The sequence below is a fragment of the Malus sylvestris genome, chromosome 9 (genome assembly GCF_916048215.2).
Source record: "Malus sylvestris chromosome 9, drMalSylv7.2, whole genome shotgun sequence".
NCBI lineage: Eukaryota > Viridiplantae > Streptophyta > Magnoliopsida > Rosales > Rosaceae > Malus > Malus sylvestris.
Window position 1 is genome coordinate 7,314,834 of NC_062268.1, and position 24,796 is coordinate 7,339,629.

Here is a 24,796-nt window from a genome sequence, read left to right on the forward strand (position 1 = left end):
CAACAGACTTTTTTCTATTTGTGTTGTGTTGAAGCTTTGTAATTATAACTAGAATATATGTATTAAAGCATCTAAGGCCATCTCCAACCGATGGCTGGCCAGATGACTCATTTTAGCCCTATGGCCCTCCAAGATTCTCCAAGATATTAATATTTTAATGAACAGTACATTGCCATATTTTCCTCCGTCTCCAACCGAAGGCCAGAGAGCTCTTTTTAGCCCTGTCATAAAAAACCGTCTCCAACCGAGAGCCAAAAGGTCATAGGGCCAAACATAATTTATTATGTTGGTTAATGTTATTTAATGTTGTTTCATATTGTTTAATGTTGTTTCATATTACTTAATTTAATTTAATGTTGTATAATGGCTTAAGAAGTTATAGGAAAAAAAAATATGAAACAAATTTTGTGAAATAGAAGTTATAGGAAAAAATGGAATTTAAAAAAAAAATATGCAACAAATTTTGTGAAATAGAAGTTATAGGAAAAAATGGAATTTAAAAAAAAATATGAAATAAATTTTGTGAAATAGAAGTTATATGAAAAAAATGGAATATGAAACAAATTTTGTGAAATAGAAGTTATAGGAAAAAAATGGAATTTAAAAAATATATGAAACAAATTTTGTGAAATAGAAGTTAAAGGACAAAAAAGGAATTTAAAAAAAATATTTTTTGTAAAATATAAGTTATAGAAAAAAAAGGTTTAAATTCATAAAAACAAAAAAAAATTTGAATACAACGGCTAGTGACTGGCTAGCCGTTGGAATTCAAATTAGAATTCAAATTGGTGTCAGTTTTAACCGACACTGTTCAAACTGATATTACACTAACATTGCTATTAGTGTCGGTTAACCGACACTAATAATATAATATATATTATTTTTGTCGGTTATAACCAATAGAAATAACAAAGCATTAAAAAAAAATAGCCAGCCAGCCAGCCCTCCCGCCCTCTAGCCCTCTCTGATCCCGTGGTGCCCTCCCAGATTCCAGAGTCCTCTGGCCTAGCTCTCGGTTGGAGACGGTTTTCGGACTATTTTCGGACTATTTTCGGCCCTCTAACCTTCTGAACCATTCGGTTGGAGATGGCCTAATATGCTCCTTTACATATAATTTGCAGTTCATTTTTCTGTTCAACAAGTGCATAAAATCGCTTTCGGCTTATTTTATCTTTGTCTCCCACTTTGATCACTTCATGTAGACTGAGCTTCAAATTCGATGCCATCATTGTCTTTCTGTGGATGTTTTGATGCTTTCACTTGTATTTCGTACTCAATGATCGATCAAACCTTTTTCCCAGCCTTTAAAAATCGGTGGGTATCGATGGGATGGGACCTTGCGTGTTTGCCCACACAATTAATTATTGCCTTTACCATTGATCATCCACCTTATCTTAATGCTTCTTAAATGAGTGGTAGCTCCATCTCTTTCATAGCACTAGGGCACTCTTTGTCCCGAGCTTGTAACTCTTGATGTATGACGTTCGTTCTTTGTAGAAAATAGATTTTGTTCGATAATGTGTTGAGAGCATTTTGATATTTTATTTATGAATTTCATTGACGCGTTAAAGATAATTTGTCATTTTCGATCGTGTTCAGAGCTCTAATTTTAAATGATCTTGAGCATTACTTTATGTTGAAGTGGGACTTTAGTGAGTCATTTATTTATTATGGTAAAATGGCTTCATTTAGCTTTGTGCTTTTATTTTTGCAAAATAATGGCATTTTAGCAAAATGGTCTCTAAAATTAGCATAATTCTTCACTTTGATCCCTGAGATCTGAAATCGATAAAAGTTCCTGAGTTTATCCACCATCAATATTTTTTATCATTTCATGAAAAATCTCGGTTAAATAAGAAATAAAATAACTAAAATACCTTCAATTTAATAAACAATGGCCAAAATAACTTGACATAATTTGAGAGTATTTTTGTTTTGGTCCTTATTTAACGAAGATTTTTCACTAACGATCAAAATGATTGACGGTGGACAAAATCAGAGGCCACTTCTATCTATTTTAATCTCAGAGCTCCAAAATGAGGAGTTATGCCAATCTCCATAATCATTTTGGCTAAAAACCCACAAGATAAAGAATCCCATTTCATTATATGAACTCGTTTATTGTTTATTGAATTAAATTTTTAATGTCAGAACTCGTGATGCAAACCATCTAATTTATGGACACTAGTTTTCTTTTTCTGCACATTTTATTCATTTTTATCTTTTAATAAACCAAGACCAAGTGTGCATGAATACAAAGGATGCATAGTAACTTTCTCTTCCATTATTTAGATTAATTCAATGTGAGTAGTTAACCATCACCTCCTTCCACAACCATCCTCTTATCCTTTCTTATGTATGGGACCTCAGTCCTTTGGATTATGTCATGGATTACCAAAAACCATTAGCACAGAAGCAGTATTGTTATCACTAATTACACTAGGTTTTGGACTGTAGCGAAACCCTAATTGAAGATTTGATCACCCAAGAGCATATGAAATTAACTAAACACTGTGCTATTTAATTAACTCGATCATGCATGCTAGCCTTGCCCCAGCAGTATTAGCAAGAAGACGAAAGAACTGTTTATTTACAAGCGATAATCTATGCTAAATTAATACGAAACCCTCGACGAAACTTCGAGAAAAGCTGAAAGAGAAGCTTTTAAGTTGTATTCTTGTGATAATTCTTTGATTTCTTCCTCTTAAAGACTCCAAAACTGTTGTGTTGTCTAAAGAAAATGTCGAGTAATGTCATGTCAGTGTGATAAATCCAAGGTAACAACTACCAACAAAGACTTCAGCTCCTACATTCCTCTTTCACAAGGAATGTGATATGAAGTCCGTGAGACAAATTTGAATCACACAAAAACATATGGCCTATGACTTTGGCTTCTTTTTAACTTCTCTTTAATCATAGACTTCAATTATTTATTACCAAATGGTCCAATTCTCCTTTATGCTTGATGGAAGATACAAATGAATTATAATTTGACATGTGCTTAACAATTTTATCGAACTTATTATTATTATTGTAAAAATGATAATTAAAAGATAGAGAATTAATTTCAAATTTTTTAATGTAAGAGTGAAGCTTCTTAACCAGCTGAATTATTCCATTACTTTTGTTTACACATTTAGTAAGTTCTTTTTACCTAGTTCAACAACTCAAAATTCGAGTTTAAAGATTGAATCACTTCCCACTTACCCTAGAGATCTCATTGTCCATAACGCAAAGGAGCAGGTAATCTGTACCACTCAAATTCAATCTAACAATCCCTATTAACTCATTTCGCTAATTCACCCCATATAACTTAAGAATCCGAATCTCCTTTTCTCTGTTTTAAACAGTTCAAATCCCTACTCGTTAAGACTCCAAACTGCGAGGTACGAAAAAATCAAAAGTCTGGGGGGTCCACTCTTTCTTTCTTTCATTTTCCTTCCCCACCTACCATTGAACACATGATTGTTTTTCCCGTGACCTACATACAACTATAGCCACAGTGAAAAGCATGCAACCTAGCACAATTGTACAAAATGTTTTGGCCATAGTATCGTGGCATGCAACCGAGCACAATTGTACAAAATGTTGTGGTCGTAGTAGCGGACAAAATCCCCCAAAGTGTTTGCTAAAAAGAACTTCATATTTCACATTAAAATAACCATGCCTTATCATACAAAGACCAACAGACACAAGAAAAAATAAATTGAACAAAACATGAAGCACATGTTTATTTAGTTTTTAACCCCCCGCCCCCACTCCTGGATTTCTTTTATACAAAGTTTCTTTCTCCCCCCTCTCGTTCCCGACTGTTATTGCTCGCACCATCAACTAGTGGCGGTGATGCACGCACTCGAGGGGAGTCACCGGAAACCTAGCGGAATCGGTGCAGTAGTCGTAGACCATGTGGTGAGCTTTAACCCAAACGAGCTGGTGGTTCTGGTGGACACTTAGCTCTGACAAAGTAGGCTCATCCCACCAGTACTTCTGGTCACCATTGCTGATGCACTTCTTTGCCTTATCTGCAGCTGCAATGGAAACTGGGTACTCGCAGGCATTGATTTCAAAGCCCTTGTAGGTTGCTATGAATGGTGCATGGGACCAATCTGTCTTGACCCTACCACCCTGTGTGGCCCAGTCATCTGCATTCCAAATTGAACTGTACACACCCATGGCTTGGTCCTTGGGAAAGGGCACCCCTTTGTTTTCCATGTTGGTGTGGACTCTAATGGGTGTCTCATCCACAAGGAACCTGACCAAAACAAGAACAAAAACGTCAATAATTTGTAAAGAAATAAGGCAATGTCTAATGTCAAAGAAGAGAACTTCGAGAAGAATATCATACTTCCTTTCTTATTTATATTGGGTTTAGCTAGAAATTTGATTTGTGACAATATTCTAAACTAATAAAACGAGAGACGAGGCCTGATTGAATATTGGTATCTGAAACCGATCAAATATTGTTGTCCGATAAAATTAAGTCAGACAAGAATACTTGACTGAATTAAATTATCGTCTTACTTGACGTCCCGATTTCTGTCATGCACTACAGTCTAGAAGTATTGACGTCAACCACTCATGCAGATCCCACATACAATTTTAATTTAAAGAATCCACCACACACATTAAAGGGTTTTCTTTTGCGAACATCAAAGATAGGAACTTTTAAGAATATCATATTTCCTTTTCTCATTTATGTTGGGGTTAACGATAAATCCAATTTCACCGTGACAATATACTAAACTAACAATGCTCGATTGAATACTGGTATCTCAAACTGATTAAATATTATTATCTAAAAAAATTAAAGCAGACAATAATGCTTGATTAGTTTGAAATACCGTCTTACTTTAAGTTCTGTCATGCATCGAGAGTGCTCTCTCTTAAGTCTTAACACGTGAGACATGATGCGGTAGGGCATAGTAAAATGCGAATTGCACAAAAGCAGAGCAGAAGAACACTTCTGTCCCTACACGCATCACGCAAGATTCGTTTTCCTTTTTAATGGGTTGCCTTACGTTTTTCTTTCCGACTTTTATATATTTATGCAGAGAGTGGCCCAATATTTACTTCCCGTATTCGGGTTTACGTCGCGTTTACTAATCTGTGGTTAAAATAATATCGTGTTTACTAATCCGTAGTAGCTAAAATAATGTCACGTTTACTAATCCGTAATTAAAAATCTGTGGTTAAAATAATATCGTGTTTACTAATCCGTAGTAGCTAAAATAATGTCACGTTTACTAATCCGTAATTAAAAATGTGAGAGTGCTTACACTACTTGGCGCTGATTCCAGAAGATGGAGTAGGTATGGAATTCCGTGGTGGGATCGAACCAAAGGTTCAATCTTTGTTCTCTGTTTCCCACGCCATTAACGTATAAATTGGTCTGCACTGAATAAGGTTCCCCTGTCGTGTTCCCCAGAAACTCGAAGTCGAACTCATTGTGTTGTGGACCGTCCGATGACATCTACAAAAAGAAAATAAAGATTAAACAAAAAAAAAATTAAGAAATCAGATAAATGGAATTGAAATTACTGAGCAATCAGACTATATTCTATACCGGAAGTAATTAAATTTAGTTAAATATATTACTAAATACAGATGGACACAAAAATAATGAACGCAGGATTAAAGATTTTAATTGAAATTCTTAACAATTAAGACTGAAATTGTTTACTTACATAGAAAGCAGTGACAGTTCCAGCTGAGTCTCCCTCGATGAGTTTAATCTGAAGGCTCACTTTTCCAAACAGGTACTTGTTCTTGGATTGAAACCCAGCTCCTGAAATTTCATACCCAGCAAAAAACTAAGAAACATTGCATTTTTTTGGGAAAACAAATCCAAACACTCGAAAAAGTTCCTAAATTGAAAACCCAGCACCTAAAATTTCAAGCCTGTCACATTTAATTAGTTAGAAAATGACAGATTACACACATCCTAGTGACAGCTGGTGTATCGGACTAACACTAAATATTGTATTATTGACACGAGATGTCACGGTCACGTCAGTCTTTCCGCAAAAAAGAGGGATAAAAACCATTTTAACAAGAAAACAACCAAAAACAATAGTGCGAGAAAAAATCAGAGCTTAATTGGTTGAAAACTGAAAAGAAAACATTTTTTGGTATCGATTGGTATTTTTTTTTTTTGTGTTGGAGATTTTAATATACCGGAAAAGTTGTCGAGTTTCATGTGAATTTGCTCTCCCTCGTAGGTGAAATGATCGAAAGCCCAGGTTGGCTGGAAAAGCTCATCAAATTTTGCTGAGCTGACCAAACCCAGCAATGCAAGACTCACAAAGGCACTTAGAGAAAAAGCCATTATTCCAAAAGCTGAACCAGCCATGGAAGCAGAAGAAGAGAGTTGAGTTGAGCAGAAGAAGGGAGTGGAGCAGAAGAAGAAGAGTGCAGAGAAAGTGTGGATCTTCTTCACTGAACTGCTCTGAGTCTGTGGAAGCACAAACCGAAAACACTGGCTTTTATAGCCCAATTTTCATTCGGCTTTTCTCAGAAGCCACTTCTCACAACAGCCAGTCACTGTCCACGTCATCAGCTCCATCACCACATCAGCAACCACATAGGATTTCAAATTTCGATAAATGCATGGACTGAACAGAGCCAACAGGATTAAAAATGTAGCCGTTGCTCCGCTCTGTGTGGGCTCCTCACTTGAGGTGTAGGACACGTCCCTACCCAAAAGCAGGGTTCAGACCTAATCCAATGAGAAGGCCAGCTGGTTCACTGAGCAGGCCAGCTGGTTCACTGTCCAGGCCAGCTGTGAGTGAAGCATCTATTTGGTGGTATTGGAAGAAAAGCAGGGGAATAGGGAATTGGGGAAATGCTTTTACTTCTTTATCTTTTAAAAGGAATGATGAATGACGAACTACGATTATCTATTTCTTTCAAATTTAGAGAAGATTAGTTAGGAATTACGTCTTGTAAGTAGTCGTATTAAGTAAATTCCTAGTTTATAAAATATCGAACTCAAAATCTTCCGTCATTTTTTTTAGCGAGTTGCTGTCAGTACTTTGCTACTAGGTCACTTGTCGTGGTTAGAAAATGATTTTTACTTCACTTTATCTTGAATGATACTAAGACGATCAAATTTTTAGACTAAATGATATGTCACCAATAAAAAATAAGCACGTTAAGTGAAATGATAAGTGTTAATTGATTAGGTGTATGGTAAACATACATCATAGTTTATTATGATGAGCAAAAATGTTTCCCTATCATTGCTCTGAAACTTTAAGTTTTGTTTATGCTTTTGTGTAATGACACTGCCAGCTGCCAACTGCCAGCTCAGTACAATCGCACTATATTTTGCCATAATAACAATAAAACCTTTGTTTTTTGAGTCATTGAGATGCGTCCCCTTTTTTTTAATAATTTTTCTTGCATTTTTTTTTTTTATAAATTTAGTAGGGAATTAGTGCGTACGGAATTTTTAAAGAATGCTACGGGGCCATAATTTTGTACGTGGCACGATCACATGGATCGAATTTATGTGCATCAACGATTCAATCTTGTAAGACAAATTTATACATAAATTACTCAAGTTAGATAGGTAAGTAATGAGTTGAAATTGATTGCTACTTGAAAATTATATTGTGGATCAATTTTTTTACGACTCGTTTTGACGAAAGTTTGGTTTTGGAAGATTTGGGAATCCATAAAGAAATGCTGCAAGAAGGATTGTGACAATGACAGCCCTTGATATTTTTATAGAGCTTTGCCATCCCTCGTTATTTTATCTATTTAAATAAAAACAAAAGAAAAATGTGCAAGCAATGAAAAATTGGAAATAAAATCAGCATTTAAATTCCATATCATGGAAGAGCGATGTCCCATTTCATAATATTGGTAGTAGTTGACTCATTCAAAAACATTGATGTACAAATTTTGTAAAGGTAAAAGTATTTGTATCTATCATTCATATTAGTAATACTAATACTACGTAATCATTTAACAATTGCAACGAAAAACTTCTCCTTAGTCGGGGGAAGAAGTTGTCCACCACTTATGCATATAGTGAGGTGATTTGCATACTACTCTTTATTCAATTCATCGAATTGAATAAATCAATCGAAATCAACGTACTAGATTGAACATGAGTTTTTAAAATGCAAAAAAAACGCATTTATTATTGATGTGGAGTGATTTATACTCAAGAATTTTCTTAAATTTATCTGATTAGTCTGTTAAAAAGTAAAAATTATATATGAGAAGTAAAAATGAATACGCGGATCGCATCATCCTAAATAGTCCTAAAAATAGTATGAATACAAGTAGCAATAAATATAGGGAATTTTTATTAGCATTCTAAAAATCGCATTCTACACTCTCACAAGTTTATTTTTCTTTCTAATTATAGAAAGTTTGGAACGTCAAATGAAATTTTTGGAGTGTTAATAACAATTTCCTAAATATATAGGAAAACTAATGAAAAGGGTTTGAAAACTTAGAGTTTTAACGATAAAGACAAAATAAAAGGTAAAGTGAATAGTATCAGAATTGACTTTTTAGTGTAAAAATATGATTTTTCGTTAAAGTAAACAGTACCGAGAGTTTTTTGTTAAAATTCCTTAAATATATATGTGTGTGTATTAAATTATACAAAAATATCTTGTGTGAGTAAGTGAAATGGCATTGATGGTTTCTTGCAAAGAAGGGGCATCCCTTCGTAACTAATGAGGCCTACGACACATGATATCTTGTGTGAAAAACTTCTTCTCCTTAGTCGAGGGAAGAAGTTGTCCACCACTTATGCATATAGAGAGGTGATTTGCACACTACTCTTTATTCTATTCATCGAACTGAATAAATCAATCGAAATTAACAAACTGAATTAAACAAGAGTGTTTAAAATGCTAAAAAATTCAGTTATTATTGATGTGGAGCGATTTATGCTCTACAATTTTCTTTAATTTATTTGATTCGACTATCAAAAATTAAAATTTATATATAAAATCACCCTAAATAGTTTTAAAAATAGTACGAAGACAAGTAGCAATAAATATATATATGTGTGTGTGTGTGAATTAAATTATACAAAAATATCTTGTGTGAGTAAGTGAAATGGCATTGATGGTTTCTTGCATAGAAGGGGCATCCCTTCCAGGCTAGGGACTTGGCTTCTATGCTCTTTCAGTTTTCATAAACTTTCATCCCTTACTATTTGTGCGGTTACGGTTAAATTATGTCAATATTTTATATCAATATTATTTTTTATCTTATTAACTTTATAAAAAAAATCAACATAAAATATTTAAGTGAATTAATCGTGACTGCTCAAAATAAAAAGGGATAGAAGTGTATGGGAACTGGAAGAGCATAGAAGCTTGGTCCCAGGCTAGGGTATGAAGGTAACTAAAGAGGCCTACGACACATCATGTCTGTAGGGTTATAGGCTCGTCAGGTAATAGGACTTATTATTGGCAAAACAGTTCTACGTACAATTTCACCTGCAAATTCAAAAACCTACCAATTTTTGTACGGAGGCAGATTGACTGCCATGTTTGGGTGCCATTCTTATTCTTTTTTATTTGTGTAATCACGATTAAGTCATATTAATATTTTATATTTTTATTATTTTTTATCTTATTTTATCGATAAAAATAATTAATATAAAATATTGACGTGACTTAACCTTAACTGTACAAAATAGAAGAGAATGAAAATGACATCCAAACAGAAGTGCAGAAAATCTGCCTCCTTTTAGTACACTTTGGCATTTATGCCCCTATTGAATCGCATCGGACTTTCTCAGACCTTAATTTTGGGTTGCACTCATTTTCTAGATCCCCTTCAGATTGAAATGCTGATTCAAGATTCTATCCATGTATGGATTATGGTGTAGCTTTCCAGGCAAACTCTGGCTGGAACCCCTTTGAAATTTATCATTAGGGGAATCCAAAGCAATTTCGAGGGAATTGCACGCGATCAGTTGGTATAGTAGTTTTCAGTCTTTAGTTGGTTGAATAAAAATTTAGTTTTAAGTTATTTTGATTCGATGTTACACAAGTTTGAAGTGAGTTCGATACTAAATTATGAACACTTGTAATTTATTGTGAGTATGTTAATGAGTTGCTTTAAAGTAGTTACTTAAGGGTACGATTGAGATTGCTTATGGAATTACTAAAATGTTTTATAACTACTAGAAACGTCTATGATTGTTTGGAAAAAAAATAAGGTTAAAGCACTTGTTCCGTTATTTATATGAAGACACTTAGAATTTTGAGTTATTTGTCGATTTTCACCTTAAATTTGTAGAATTTGGCCAATTTTTCTATTCAACTTTAATTTTAGCCAACCATGGGCTAAATGCTATTTTTTAGGTTTTATTCCCTATCCAAACCCAACCCAACTCATGCTAAATGTGTGGGCTAAAAGCTAAATCCCAAACAAAAACTAAATCCTCCCCAGGATTTAGCCCAAAAAATGGTGTGGGCACCATCAGCGGAATCCTACCCACTTAGACATGTCTTACAGGATTGATTGAATTCAACGGCAGAGATCGAATATAATTAAATCTAAAGGTAAAAAAAAAAGGTCTAATGACCCAAATTTAAATCCAACGGCTAAAATAATTAAAAAATTATTTAACTCAAAATTCACTCAAATTTAATGATTTTTCAATATTTATTAAAATTTAAATATTTTTCGGTTAAAATATTTATAAAATTAAATTATAATAATGTACATAATTTTTTTGTTTTTAAATTAACCTAAATTTATTTTTTAATAATTTCGGACTAAAAAATCTAAATTTCGTCTCTCTCACTCTCGCACACGGCCAGCTAATCAGCCATGGAGAATCCGGATTCCCAACAAACAACGAGGTCGGTGAAACCGGACCCCAGCCCCCAGTGTCTCTGGCGGTGGGAGAAACGGTCACTAAGCTTGGGAAATGTGCTACCATGGATTGAAGGCAAGTGTGCTGCCATGGATTGAAGGCAAGTGTGCTGCCATGGATTGAAGGCAAGGGTGCTACAAAATCCTATTCTTCAACTAATTTGGGTTCTTAAAATTTGATTTAACGGTTAAAAATAAGAGTTCATTTTAAAAATTATAATAATTTTAATCGTTTTATCAAATTTCACGTTCGGATTGATTGATGGAGAGGACTTGATAGAAGGGATCCGTTTCCAAATAAAACAGCAAGACAATAAATCTTTGTTCTCCCATTATTGTAACTGTGGAAATATCATAGTGTAATTTTTATTTCTTTTTTGTCGAAATATGTTGTTAGATTAAATGTTAAATTAGTCACCGATAATGTTTGAACTTATGCCGTCCTATAATGACTCAACGCCTTGAATAAAGTAGTGTGTTGGCCTCCGAGCACTCGAGTTCGAATCGGAACAGGATTCCTTCCTCTCCTAGTCTCACTCGCTTTCTCTTTTATCTTATTTGAACGGTTACGGTTAAACTACGTTAATATTTTATATTAATTTTTTATAAAGATAACAAAACACAAATCAAAGTGTGAGAGGAAGGGTGAGAAATGGATGAGAATAAGAGGATAGAATCCTACGTTCGCGTTCTCAAAAAGAAAAAAAAAATTCCTACGTTCGAATCAGCCGTACTTGAATTAAAATAATTTAAGAAAGAGAATATGAAATATAAAAATCACGTGTCAGATTAAAAAATAGACAAGAATTATGGGGAGGCAGAGGCAGAGGCAATAAGGTGAAGAGTGCACGCATGTTGACGTGAACATGTCTTTTCGATCATGCCGCCTTCAATCCTCTCACACTGTGATCGAGCTACAGAAAGGTATAATACGTGTTATTATACAAATTATAGGATATGTGTGTTAAAAAATAAAATTTATCACTATTTACGTAAAAACACGTGTTGTACCACTCGTATTCCGTCACAATAAAAAATTTATCTAGACACTCACCCTTTTTTCCCCTATTAATTTTAAATCCCAGTAAAATTAAGGCAGTGCTATATACATACTTCTTTTTACTTTTCTATCATTTAGTCTTTTTTGGTTTACTGGATTTGACGATCGAAAATTAATAAAAGTGTGTGAATAGCATCATCTTAAAATTATTAATCCTCACTTACCATTTGAACCCTTACGTGTCTCTTCCTGATTGATGACAATGTGATGCTTCAGTTAGTGTAATTTTTGCAAGATTAACTTATATGAAACAGGTTTATTATCATTGTGACACACTTAATCAATAATGTATTCTTATTGCAGAGAAACTTATACTTAAAAATGCACCATTAGATTTAAACACCAAGTGACAATCAACCTCTCATTGTCTAGTTTTCATGATAACAACTTATATGAAATAAGTTCATCATCATTATAACTTTCCCATCTAAAACCCCAATTTTATTTACAAAACACTGACACATTATTCTTCGTTATTAAACTTAAACTCGTTTCGTGTAAGTTGTTTCCAGTTTCGAGTACAATGAGGGATGAGGCACAGTGTGGTTTTTGATTGGATGGTGGTGAGGTGACGGCTGTTTTGTCATCGGAAATATCTGAAAAAACGAAGGGAGCCAAAGGATAAAGCCAAATCCCACCAAGTAACACGTGATGTTTTTTATATTTGATGCCCAAAATCTTGCATCTTGTCACTCAAGGATCACGTGCAAGACAAACATTTCAGCTCTCTCTCTCTCTCTTTTTTCTCTCATGTTTGTTTGGAAATTGCAAGTGGAAAAACACCTTGGATGCAACTAAAGAGATTTGGCTCTTGTTGTTTGCCATTTCGTGACTCAAATGATGTCTGAAAATTTTTCAGTTTTGTGTACCGTACGATTCGGGCCGGGCACGATAAGTAGTAGGATTCGATTAGTTTAACCTCGTCTCAGTTTCGGTACTCGAAATGGGCACGCAGCGGATAAAATACGACACCGGTATAGTATGTTCTACTACTGCGACCTTGTGACCCCGAATCGATGACCTGGGACCCGAAAGACACCGGCAACAATGAAAGTCTTGAAATATCGTTATCTTTCAGAATCAAATAATTCATTTCAATTTAGTCCAGTCCTATTAACCAAATATGCAAAAATATGGTGAGCGTTGTGACATATTAGAGAGACAATGAGGTATCAAATTGCAACAAGAGCCTTCTACCTGTCCAATATAATCCTATTTACAACATCAACTGGCATAGCGTATGCTGGATCGATAGCTTTCAGCCCTGGATATTCAAGAAGGAAACGTCCTGCATCAAAAAACATCAATCTGAAGCTCTAACTAACGTTGCCAAATTACAACGTAAAGAAACTGGATAAAAAAACAAAGGTGGAACCAAAGCAATTACATACCAGCTACACCAAAGTAAGTATGGTAGACATCAACCGCATCATCTGGTCGGTCAGAAATTCCTCCATTTTCAATGTCCTGCAGTTTTGAAAACTGAAAATATAACTTTAGCCTTTATAACTTAATTTTCTCTACATAAAACCTGACATAGGTTTTTTACTTGAATAAAACCCATTGATTAGATTCCACATCAACAAATTCATTAATTATGTTTGACTTCACACATTTAAAAAATCCGAATGCCTAAAATACCCCTATTTGAAATTTATTTATTTTATTGATAAACCCAATTTGGATGTTTGATGTACATAATTAATGTCATACAGATTGTAAGGAAGAATTAATAATTTTACAAAAAAAAAAAAAAAACCACTAACGTTATAAATTCATTGCCTAATATATAATAACATAAAACATGTCTAATATATGTTATTATACATGCTTAATTAAGTAAATAAAATTATATTTTACATATTACTGTAGATAAAATATTTCACATACAGATATATACATACATATATATATATATATATATATATATATATATATATATATATATGTATAGATGCCTGATGTATGTAAAATTCATGTAAAATAATTGACCTACAAAAAATAAAAACATTTGATTCAAATAGTGCACCTACTATTAAAATTTTAAAATGTTAGATTGCTTAAAAAAAAATTACCCAAGATATGTAAAATACGTGAAAAATAATTTACCTACATAATAACAAACCCAATATATGCAAAATACAACCAAAATAATTTACCTACATAATAAAATGTGTCAAATATATATGTGATATTGATACATACAAAATAAAATACCTACATAACAAAAGAATGCTATTTGATTCAAAATTAATTTACTTACAAAATAAAGCAAGTTTATTTGATTTGAAGTTAATTTACCTATTATTTGTACATATCTTATAATAATAAAATGTGTCAAATATATGTAATAATTTATGAACAGTAAGTTACCTACAAAAATAAAATAATGTTATTTGATTCATTATTAATTTACCTACAAAATAATTATTATTTGCTAATCATAAATTTACATATATAGGTAAGACGTATAGTAGTACATATTTGTAAATTATATATATATATTGAACTTATAATAGTACTATATACTTTTGACGTATGTGTGTCTATATATATATATATATATGTTAGGGGTAATAGTATGTGCAATAATTATTTGTTCATTATAATTAAGGTGAGTAATAACATTTATTGATTTGATTTGAAAATTATGGCACAAGTTGTAAATATTTTGTAATAATAGGTTAATTACTTTTTTACTTGGTAATATTTTTTAAATTTAGATTTTATTTGAATGTTTAAAATTAGGTGATTTTTATCTAGAAAATAAGAGTTTCAATAGTTTATATCTAAAGAATCATTTTAAAAAGGCATGGTTACAGTTTTCACTCTGAAAATACGAAAATTAGACTCATGAGACCTACGACACATCATATCTTTTGTGAAAAACTTCTCCTGGAGGGAAGAAGTTGTCCACCTCTTATGCATATAGAGAGGTGATTTGTACACTACTCTTTATTCTATTTATCGAATTGAATAAATAAATCAAAATCAACAGACTAAATTCAACATGAGTGTTTAAAATACTAGAAATTGCATTTATTATTGATGTGGAGTGATTTATACTCTACAATTTTCTTTAATTTATCTAATTCGACTATCAAAAATTAAAAAATATATATAAAAAGTAAAAATGAATGTACACCTAAATAGTTCTAAAAATAGTACGAAGACAAGTAGCAATAAATATATATATGTGTGTATATTAAATTATTCAAAAATATCTTGTGTTAGTAAGTGAAATGGCATTGATGGTTTCTTGCATAGAATGGGCATCCCTTCCAGGCTAGGGCAAGAAGGTAACTAAAGAGGCCTACGACACATCATATCTGTAGGGTTATAGGCTCGTGAGGTAATAATAGGACTTATTATTGGCAAAACAGTTCTACGTACAATTTCACTTGCAACTTGAAAAACCTACCAATTTTAGTACACTTTGGCATTTAGGATTTGGATCGTCTCCGAACAACTGGTCAGGATTCTTCTGATTAATGTTTGTGGATCTTTGAATTTTTATTCAACAGCTACAATTATTATAATTTTTAGAAAGCTCTCTATTTATAACCGTTTGATAAAAATTTCAATGGTCCACAAACATTGATTAGGAGAATCCTGATCAGTTGCCTCGAAGAGGATCCATATCCTGGCATTTTTGCTCCCATTGAATCGCATCAGAGTTTCCCAGACCCTAATTTTGGGTTGCACTCATTTTCTAGATCCCCTTCAGATTGAAATGTTGATTCAAGATTCTATCCATGTATGGATTATGGTCTAGCTTTCCAGGCAAACTCTTGCTGGAACCCATTTTTAATTTACCATGGGGGAAATCCAAAGATATTTCGAGGGAATTGCAGGGACCAGTTGATTTAGAAGTATTCGGTCTTTAGTTGGTTGAATAAGGATTTAGTTTTAAGTTATCTTGATTCGATGTTACACAAGTTTGAAATGAGTTTGATACTAAATTATGAACGCTTGTAGTTTATTGTGAGTATGTTAATGAGTTGCTTTAAAGTAGTTACTTAAGGATACGATTGAGATTGCTTATGGAATTACTAAAATGTTTTATAACTACTAGAAACGTTTAAGATTGTTTGGAGAAAAAAAAAAAAGGTTAAGGCACTTGTTACATTCTTTATATAAAGACGCTTAGAATTTTGAGTTATTTGTCGACTTTTACCTTAAATTTGTAGAATTTGGCCAATTTTTCTATTCAACTTTAATTTTAGCAAACCAGAGGCTAAATGCTAATTTTTAGGTTTTATTCCCCCTTGAAACCCAACCCAACTCATGCTAAATGTGTGGGCTAAAAGCTGAAAGACAAACAAAAGTCAAATTTCCCCTAGGATTTAGCCCAGAAAATGGTGTGGGCACCACCAGCGGAACCCTACCCACATGGACATGTCTCACATTATTGATTGAATTCAACAGCGGAAATCGAATATAATAAAATATAACGGTAAAAAAAGATCTAATGCCCCAAATTTAAATTCAACGGTTAAAATAATTTAAAAAATAATTTAACTCAAAATTCACCTAAATTTAGTGATTTTTCAATACTTATCGGAATTTAAATATTTTTAAGTTAAAATATTCATAAAATTAAATTATAATAGTGTATATAATTAAAAAAAATACTTTAAAAGACTAATTTATTCTTTAATAATTTTGGGCTAAAAAATTTAGACCAAAATAATGAGAGCAGAAAAACAGTTTCTAAGTTAAAACTTAAATTTTTTGGGTTAAAAATTTTAAATTTTAATCTAAAGGTTGGATATGATCTTATAGATTGTATAGATTGATAGATATATATTTTTCTTTTTCTAAAATCTAAATTTCGTCTCTCTCTCTCTCACTCTCGCACACGGCCAGCTAATCAGCCATGGAGGATCCGGATTCCCAACAAACAACGAGGTCGGTGAAACCGGACCCCAGTGTCTCTGGCGGTGGGAAAAACGGTGACTAAGCTTGGGAAATGCGCTGCCATGTATTGAAGGCAAGTGGAGGAGTAGCCTTTGCCGACCAAACAGGTAGAGTAAAACGGAAATGGGTCCGGATACTTTATACCAAATCCTCTCCCATCAACTAATCTGAGTCTTTAAAATTTGATTCAACGGCTAAAAATAAGGATTTATTTTAAAAGTTATAATAACTTTAACCGTTTGATCAAATTTCACGCCCGAATTGATTGATAAAGAGAACTTGATAGAAGGGATCCGTTTCCAAATAAAACGGCAAGACAATAAATCTTTGTTCTCCCATTATTGTGAGTGTGGAAATATCGTAGTGTGATTTTTTTTATTTTTGTCAAACAAAAGATATTGTTAGATTAAATGTTAAATTAATCATCGATAATGTTTAAACTTATGCCGTCATATAATGACTCAACTACTTGAATAAAGTAATGTTGTGGCCTCCGAGCACTCGAGTTCGAATCGGAAGATGATTCATTCCCCTCCTAATCTCACTCACTTTCTTTTTCCTCTTAATTAAACTGATACGGTATAACTACGTTAATATTTTATATTAATTTTTTTATAAAGATAATAAAACACAAATCAAAATGAGAGAGAAAGGGAGAGAAATGGATGAGAATAAGAAGATAGAATCCTACGTTCGCGTTCTCAAAAAGAAAAAAAAAATTCCTACGTTCGAATCAGCCGTACTTGAATTAAAATAATTTAAGAAAGAGAATATGAAATATAAAAATCACGTGTCAGATTAAAAAATAGACAAGAATTATGGGGAGGCAGAGGCAATAAGGTGGAATAGTGCACGCATGTTGACGTGAACATGTCTTTTCGATCATGCCGCCTTCAATCCTCATCACGAGATGTTATATCACGTGTTACTGTACAAATAATAAGATATGTATACTAAAAAGTTAATAACTTAAAAATAAAGTTTCTCACTATTTACTTAAAAATACGTGGTGTACCACTCGTATTCCCGTCACAATAAAAACTTTATCTACACACTCACCCTTTTTTCCCCTATTAATTTTAAATCCCAATGAAATTAAGGCAGTGCTATATGGAAGCAGATTCTCTGCCCTCCCACTTTCTCTGCTCTCTTATTTGTATGGTTACGGTTAAACCACGTTAACATTTTATATTATTTTTTTATATTAATTCTTTTTGGTTTATTAGATTTGACGATTGAAAATTAATAAAACCATCTTAAAATTATTAATCCCCACTTACCATTTGAACCCTTACGTGTCTCTTCCTGATTGGTGGCAATGTGATGCTTCAGTTAGTCTAATTTTCGCAAGATAATTTACAAAACACTGACACATTATTCTTCATTATTAAACTTAAAACTCGTTTAGTGTAAATTGTTTCCAATTTCGAGTACAACGAGGGAAGAGGCACACTGTGCACATGAAATGCGTTTGAAACAATTTGGAGGGTTTTTTGATTGGATGGTGGTGAGGTGACGGCTGTTTTGTCATCGGAAATATCTGAAAAAACGGAAGGAGCCGAAAGGATAAAAGCCGAATCCCACCAAGTAACACGTGTTGTTCTTTATATTTGATGCCCAAAATGTTGCATCACGCAAGGATCACGTACAAGACAAACATTTCAGCTCTCTATTTTTTCTCTCATGTTTGTTTGGAAAGTGCAAGGGGAAAAACACCCTGGATGCAACCGTAGGAGTTTTGGCTCGTGTTGTTTGCCATTTCGCAACTCAAATGATGTCTGAAAAATTTTCAGTTTTGTGTACCGTACGATTCGGGCCGGGCACGATAAGTAGTAGGATTCGATTAGTTTAACCTCGTCTCAGTTTCAGTACTCGAAATGGGCACGCATCGGATAAAATACGACACCGGTATAGTATGTTCTACTACGCCGACCTTGTGACCCCGAACCGATGACCTGGGACCCGAAAGACACCGGCAACAATGAATTTCGTCTTGAAATATAGTTATCTTTCAGAATCAAATAATTCATTTCAATCTAGTCCAGTCCTATTAACCAAATACGCGAAAATATGGTGCGAGTTGTGACATATTAGAGAAACAATGAGGTATCAAATTGCAACAAGAGCCTTCTACCTGTCCAATATAATCCTATTTACGACATCAACTGGCAAAGCGTATGCCGGATCGATAGCTTTCAGTCCTGGATATTCAAGAAGGGAAAGTCCTGCATCAAAAAACATCAATCTGAGATGTAATGTGATGAATAAAATAGCAAACTGTTGAAGTTGGAAGATATCTGCTTTCGTTTACACCCCCATTTCATTTTGCAAGAAGATATTTTTCTCGAAAGACAATACGAGAGGAATGCCAATCATCTTATAAAAACATTTGGCGTTATGTTTCATCAGAAGTAGTTTTTCCTACTAGCAACCCTTGTGAAACTAGTTGGAAGCTCAGAAGCTCTAACTAACGTTGCCAAATTACTACGTAAAGAAACTGGATAAAAAAACAAAGGTGGAACCAAAGCAATTACATACCAGCTACACCAAAGTATGTATGGTAGACATCAACGGCATCATCTGGTCGGTCAGAAATTCCTCCATTTTCAATGTCCTGCAGTTTTGAACAATGCGTGGTTAAAGTTCTCACTGTGAAAATACGAAAACAGGGAGAATGCCCATTTCTAAAGAATAATCCAAATGTACAAATAGCTCATTAGATAACTGTAACCTGGCAGTCTAAAATGAACTTGATGAGCTTGTCCTTATTGATCCAATGAACTCTGTCAATCATGATCAAACTGGAAAGAGCCCACCATGAGTAGCAGACCTGAAGTGCAGCACAAATGTCGCAAGGGAGATTCCAAGAACGTCAGTAGAAGCAAATTCAGTTTCAATCTTCAATTTCAAACAAAAATAAAACCCACATCGGGAAGTTTCTCTGGCCGACCATTAAGACCTCCAGTTTTATTATCTTGCCGCTCACATAACCACCAACCGAGGAGGTCCTTGTCAATATGATGTAGTGACCCCGTAATGGCAAGGGCACCCACGCAACAGAAAACTGCAGTAACAATGGGCAGATCGAAGACGTATTTGAGTCTAATTTGGACAGACAGAATCACAGAAAATACAAAAGAATCATGCCATTGCTGGACCCGACATGCAGAAAAGCAAGATTAAGGATACATCAATAGACTTGGGAGTTTAAATGATGTGATAAGGAAAATAGTATTAACAACCTTAGCTTAAAACTACTAGGTTAACGCAAAAATAACTGCTAACTTCCATTGAATTGACAAAAGGGAAACAGCTCTGTTGATCTATTAAGTTAACATGTTCAAATAATACATTTGATCGATAATGACTGAATCTGAACTAAGCATGATTATGCGAGAACAACCTACACAAATTCCATTTAACAAGCAAAATACAGAAAATATGAAATGGCTATAAAACAAAACTGATTTATTAAGCAATAGTCAGAAAGTAAAACCTTGCAGAGACATTATGTGAGTAAATAACTTACTTTGACCTGCATGAGACTCCGCACCGGGCGTAGATCCAAACCCTCCATCATGATTTTTACAACTTAAAATGTAGCTGACGGCCTTCTCCACATTGATTTTATCCAAATGATGTAGTAATGAGAGACAAGAGATAGCAATATAAGAAAACCTAAAAGAAAAATGTGTGTTAGTGCTTTGTTAATTCCTTCTATGAGAAACAGCGAAGAATTGTAACTAAATGACTTCAAAAATCATGAGTCTCCAGAATCAAGGGAAATCATAAAAGAGTACCGTGTATCAATTTCACCCCACATGTCTCCTGAAAACGATCCATCTTCATTTTGCAACCCAGCCACATCTAAATTGCACATTAAGTTGCACAAAACTTGGTATGCTCACCATCCTTTATACAGTTAGTCTTCTAATTTTGTATAAGAGCCTCCCAACAGAAGGTGTTGCAATTAATTTGAATCCATTTTCCTCAATAGAAAATGCGTATAAAGGTGGCAAGAGGTTTTTTCAATTTACAAATAGATGTGATAAAGGATACAACTTACAACCTTCTCAACATCCAGAACATCAAGCTTGTCAAACAAGGCCAAAGCCTGCACAGCACTTAACGTATACAGTATGTGTGGGTCGTGTCCAATGCTACCTCCAAACCCGCCTGCACAAACACAACTATATCATCATTCTCTCTACAACTCCAAATAACCAAACAAACAAATGAAGATCAAAATAATAGTTCAGTGTCGTCGGAAACAAAGTAAAACCTGAATCATGTTGGCACTGGAGGACCCAGGAAACAACCTCTTCAACATCCACAACGTGGAGCTTTCCCAAAAGATCAAGAGTAGTCAAACCCCAGTATGCTCCACTCATTCTTATATGCTCCATCGCGACCGCCTCAAAAGAGTCCTTTCTCTGAGTACAGCATCACCGTATTATTACTCTTAGCTTCAATGTACAAACCAAAAGCAACAAAAATTTTACTCCAACACAGAATCAGACCTTTTCGACCGATACAATGAATTCAACATGTTTCTGAGTTGCAAGCTCCCCCATCAGTTTATACTTCAAAACAGGCAAAGCTGTGTTAACAATGCGTGCAAACAGAAACTGGTAAATGTGATAGTCAACGGTGATGTAACATGAAATAGTAACTCACAAACTCTACATATTTCCCCTAGAGACAAATTCCAAGTACAAAAACCAAAGAGTGGGGATTTTCACACTCCCATTTTCTCCTTCCAACGCTCCTCCCCTCGGATTTGTCCCTCGATTCCCTTTGATTCATTCAATCCTACGCTAGAAAATGAGAGAGGAGTGCATGGCACGAAAAGGGGAGGTGCGAAAATCACTTCCGAAGCTCAAATTGCCTCAAACATAGATGCACTAAACTCTAAACCAATCACACAAGCATATCAAATGAAAGCAATAATCTTGCACTATGTATTAAGACATGCTATTACAGTTAATCACACAAGTGAAATTCATAAAATCCATTATCGGTCACAACCCAATCGTGAACTTAGAGCGACATCAAATTATGAAAAATAAATAATAGTCCTTAGAAGAAAGCGAAAAAAATAAAAATAAAAACTATAGGGAAAAGAAAGACGACTTACTGACCAGCAATATTGATTGACTCACTCATGACTTTCCTTGACAGAAGGGGAAATCAAGTTGGGATGAGTTTGGTTTCAATCGGTTCGGTTTTTTGCCAAAACCGAAAATCGAATCAAATTTACCGTTTGATTAGATTCGATTTTTCAGGTTTATTGCAATTCAGTTTTATTTTTTCAGTTCGATTCAGGTTCGTCTCGTTTTATTTTTTTTTTATTTTTTTTGCCTTTAACATTCTCGTTTACTGACCGCACTCGATAGCGAAAATGGCAAATCCAGTTCGGTGTTTTCCAAAGCATTGTAGTTCAGCAATTTCCCTTTCCCTTTACAACCCAAAATCAGTTTCATCCTACTAATACCAAAAGCGCAATAGCTGAACAGCCTATAACAATACAAAGCCAACCAAACAACATCATATGCAAAGTTTCAGTTCGATGGAATAGACGAAAGGCATACATATTAAATCATCAAGAGCTAATTCTAATAACTAGGAAAAAATTAATTCCAATCGTAATATGGATTGCCGGCCACGAATCTGGGCTGGAAGAAGAATCAAAATAAACAGATTTGAAAAATCGGTTTGGATAATCAAAGCCCAGAAACCTCTTGCAGTTCTAAATCAGTAGAAAAGACCTAGCCTTTAAAACCCAACAAATCAATACCATTACTTTAGACACCAGCAGGACCGGTTCTCAGATCCCAAATGAAATACAGAAAACCCATCAACCCAATTAAAATTACACTACTTAATCACTGCCTAAATCGTAAATTTCCATTAGCCCTAACTAGAAACCCTTGCAAGCAGAATCACACTATTTAAGCAAATACCTTTATTTGCTTGCCCTGAGAAACCAGAAGACGCAACAGAATAGAGGAGGCGTTGTCGCAGACGGATGAAGTGGCGTTATCGCGGACGGCGAGGAGGCGGCGGTATCACGGACGGCGCGGAGGAGGCGTAGTTGCAGATCGAGCGGAGGAATAGCGAGGACTGAGGACGAACCAAAAAACCGGCAGGTGTTATTTCCCGGTGATGCAAGAAACGGGATGGGCCTGAGCGGGGTTATGGGCTGTAATTTTCTCTATTTTTTTTTGGGCCTGGACTTCTTGTCGATTAATCATTTATTTTTATTTTCTTTTCATGAATCTCCTATAATTTTTATTTTGTCTCCTATTATTTGTCTAATGAGTAGCTATTGTGGCTAGGTCAATATCTAGTTATGGTTACCCTAATGTATGACTTAGCTCAAATCGATTTCTTTGGAGTTTGTTAAATAAATAAAAAGCGAAACGTTTTGCACCCCTATTTTATCTTCTTGCACTCTTGTTTTCTTAGTCATTCAATTGAATAAATTAAAAAAAACTAAGAAACATAAAATTAAAAAAGAAGAAGTATATAAGGAGAAAATGAAGAATAAAATTCAATATCCTAACTAAAATGTCAACATGCATACCTGCACACCATGTTTTCTTCATCTCTTACGAACAAGGTAAAACAACTAGAATGTAAGCATCTTCAATGACATAAGCAACCAAAGTAGCCAAAATTGTTACTATATGAACTATGAATCTCACGAATCGGCATTGAACTTGTCATGAACGACAATCTTAGGATAACAACTACATGAAGCTTTGTTTTCTAGCTCTTTATGGGTATCAGACTCATGGTGGTGGTCTTAGTCTTAGAGGTGGATTCAAGCAAAATACCAAACAGATTTTTAGTTACTAAAAACTTGCTGGTAACTTCTGTGAGTTTTCAAAATAGAACCTAATTTTAACTTTATTTTTCCCTTTCAAATTTTAGAGTGACTTGATTTTGGTTTTCAATTTTTATTTTTTTATTTTTGTTGATCCACAAAATCAGCGAGGACTTTGATATAACAGAAAGTGTTAAGACCTTCGCTAGATTGCTCCGGTCACTAGTGTGGATAAGTAAGTAAATGGATAGGGACAGGGAAACAAAGACAAGATGTACGTGGTTCACCCAGATTGGCTACGTCCACGGAGTAGAAGAGTTCTCATTAATTGTGAAGGGTTTACACAAGTACATAGGTTCAAGCTCTCATTTAGTGAGTACTAGTGAATGATTTAGTACAAATGACATTAGGAAATATTGTGAGAGAATGATTTCTATTTATAGAAGAGAGTTTCTAGTTTCATTCTGACATTGACACGTGTCGTGTTGTAATTGGCTTCTGATGTTGACACGTGTCGCGCTATGATTAGCTTTTGATGTCGACACGTGTCGCGCTGTGATTGGCCTCCTGGTTGGAGGGAAACTCTTCTGGGTCCTTGACGGTATAACGTTGATCGGTGCTCAGTAATTTCAGGATTGGTCAAGTATGGTACAAACAATTTTAAAAACTTAAAACTGAACATAGTTACAAAAAAGTTTTCTAGTTTCAGTTTGAAAACTGAAAAGTAAAAACTACTAAATGCATTTTGAGTTAAATACACAATACTGTCGAAGTAGTCAAATCATTGCAAAGCCGGAAAATAAGTTTTCGGTTTGAAAACTTATCCTTCACCCTTCTGAGCTATGTAATTTTTCGCTTAGCTAAGGATTTACAATTTACCATTCTAAACATCAATTAGCCAAAATCATGTTGTTCGACATAACCTAATAGCATTGTATCAAAATTTCTATGTAATTTCATCACTGAAAATTGCCCCCACTAAAATCTGTTTCTGACTCCCTCCATACCTAACATTTCGTGTTGAATTAATATCTCTCCACTATTGCTTGTATCAAACAAAATCTTACCAGAATTTTGTTGTAGAATCAATGTTAGGGTTTATTAAATATAATGCTTCCATGAAAAGGTAT

General features: G+C 34.1%; 2 protein-coding genes and 1 long non-coding RNA gene across 4 annotated transcripts; 1 reads left to right on the forward strand and 2 right to left on the reverse strand.

Moving 5' to 3' along the window:
- Positions 1-3,624: 3,624 nt before the first annotated feature.
- Positions 3,625-6,977, reverse strand: LOC126582729 (xyloglucan endotransglucosylase protein 6-like). The gene is made up of 4 exons (XM_050246903.1): positions 6,175-6,977; positions 5,685-5,785; positions 5,277-5,470; positions 3,625-4,252 (listed from the first exon to the last, which is right to left on the reverse strand). The coding sequence occupies exons 1-4, from the start codon at positions 6,347-6,349 to the stop codon at positions 3,832-3,834; spliced, it is 891 nt and encodes a 296-aa protein (XP_050102860.1). The 5' UTR covers positions 6,350-6,977; the 3' UTR covers positions 3,625-3,831.
- Positions 4,251-5,484, forward strand: LOC126582730 (uncharacterized). The gene is made up of 2 exons (XR_007609572.1): positions 4,251-5,137; positions 5,221-5,484. It is a non-coding gene; the product is annotated as an uncharacterized LOC126582730 (long non-coding RNA).
- A 5,993-nt stretch (positions 6,978-12,970) lies between the features above and the next one.
- On the reverse strand, positions 12,971-23,065 carry LOC126583920 (geranylgeranyl transferase type-2 subunit beta 1-like). Of its 2 annotated transcripts, XM_050248463.1 has the most exons (11): positions 22,801-23,065; positions 21,358-21,420; positions 21,120-21,270; positions 20,897-21,013; positions 20,638-20,704; positions 20,367-20,515; positions 19,765-19,901; positions 19,569-19,667; positions 19,376-19,451; positions 18,972-19,062; positions 12,971-13,114 (listed from the first exon to the last, which is right to left on the reverse strand). In XM_050248463.1, exons 2-11 carry the CDS (start codon positions 21,409-21,411, stop codon positions 13,111-13,113), a joined length of 945 nt encoding a protein of 314 aa, XP_050104420.1. In that variant the 5' UTR covers positions 21,412-21,420; positions 22,801-23,065; the 3' UTR covers positions 12,971-13,110. The 2 variants fall into 2 exon arrangements, with proteins under 2 accessions (XP_050104420.1, XP_050104419.1); XM_050248462.1 differs by lacking the exon at positions 12,971-13,114 and having other exon boundaries at positions 18,824-19,062; positions 21,358-21,437; positions 22,801-23,064.
- Between the last annotated feature and the right edge of the window lie 1,731 nt (positions 23,066-24,796).

Coding starts and splice junctions, on each gene's coding strand:
- LOC126583920 (XM_050248463.1), bottom strand. CDS start 21,411: ATGGGGGAGCTTGCAACTCAGAAACATGTTGAATTCATTGTATCGGTC. Junction 20,516..20,637: donor TGGGGTGAAATTGATACACG/GTACTCTTTTAT, acceptor TTTTTCTTTTAG/GTTTTCTTATATTGCTATCT. Junction 19,063..19,375: donor TACATACTTTGGTGTAGCTG/GTATGTAATTGC, acceptor TTTTTGATGCAG/GACTTTCCCTTCTTGAATAT.
- LOC126582729 (XM_050246903.1), bottom strand. CDS start 6,349: ATGGCTGGTTCAGCTTTTGGAATAATGGCTTTTTCTCTAAGTGCCTTT. Junction 5,786..6,174: donor GAAACTCGACAACTTTTCCG/GTATATTAAAAT, acceptor ATGAAATTTCAG/GAGCTGGGTTTCAATCCAAG. Junction 5,471..5,684: donor GAACTGTCACTGCTTTCTAT/GTAAGTAAACAA, acceptor TTCTTTTTGTAG/ATGTCATCGGACGGTCCACA.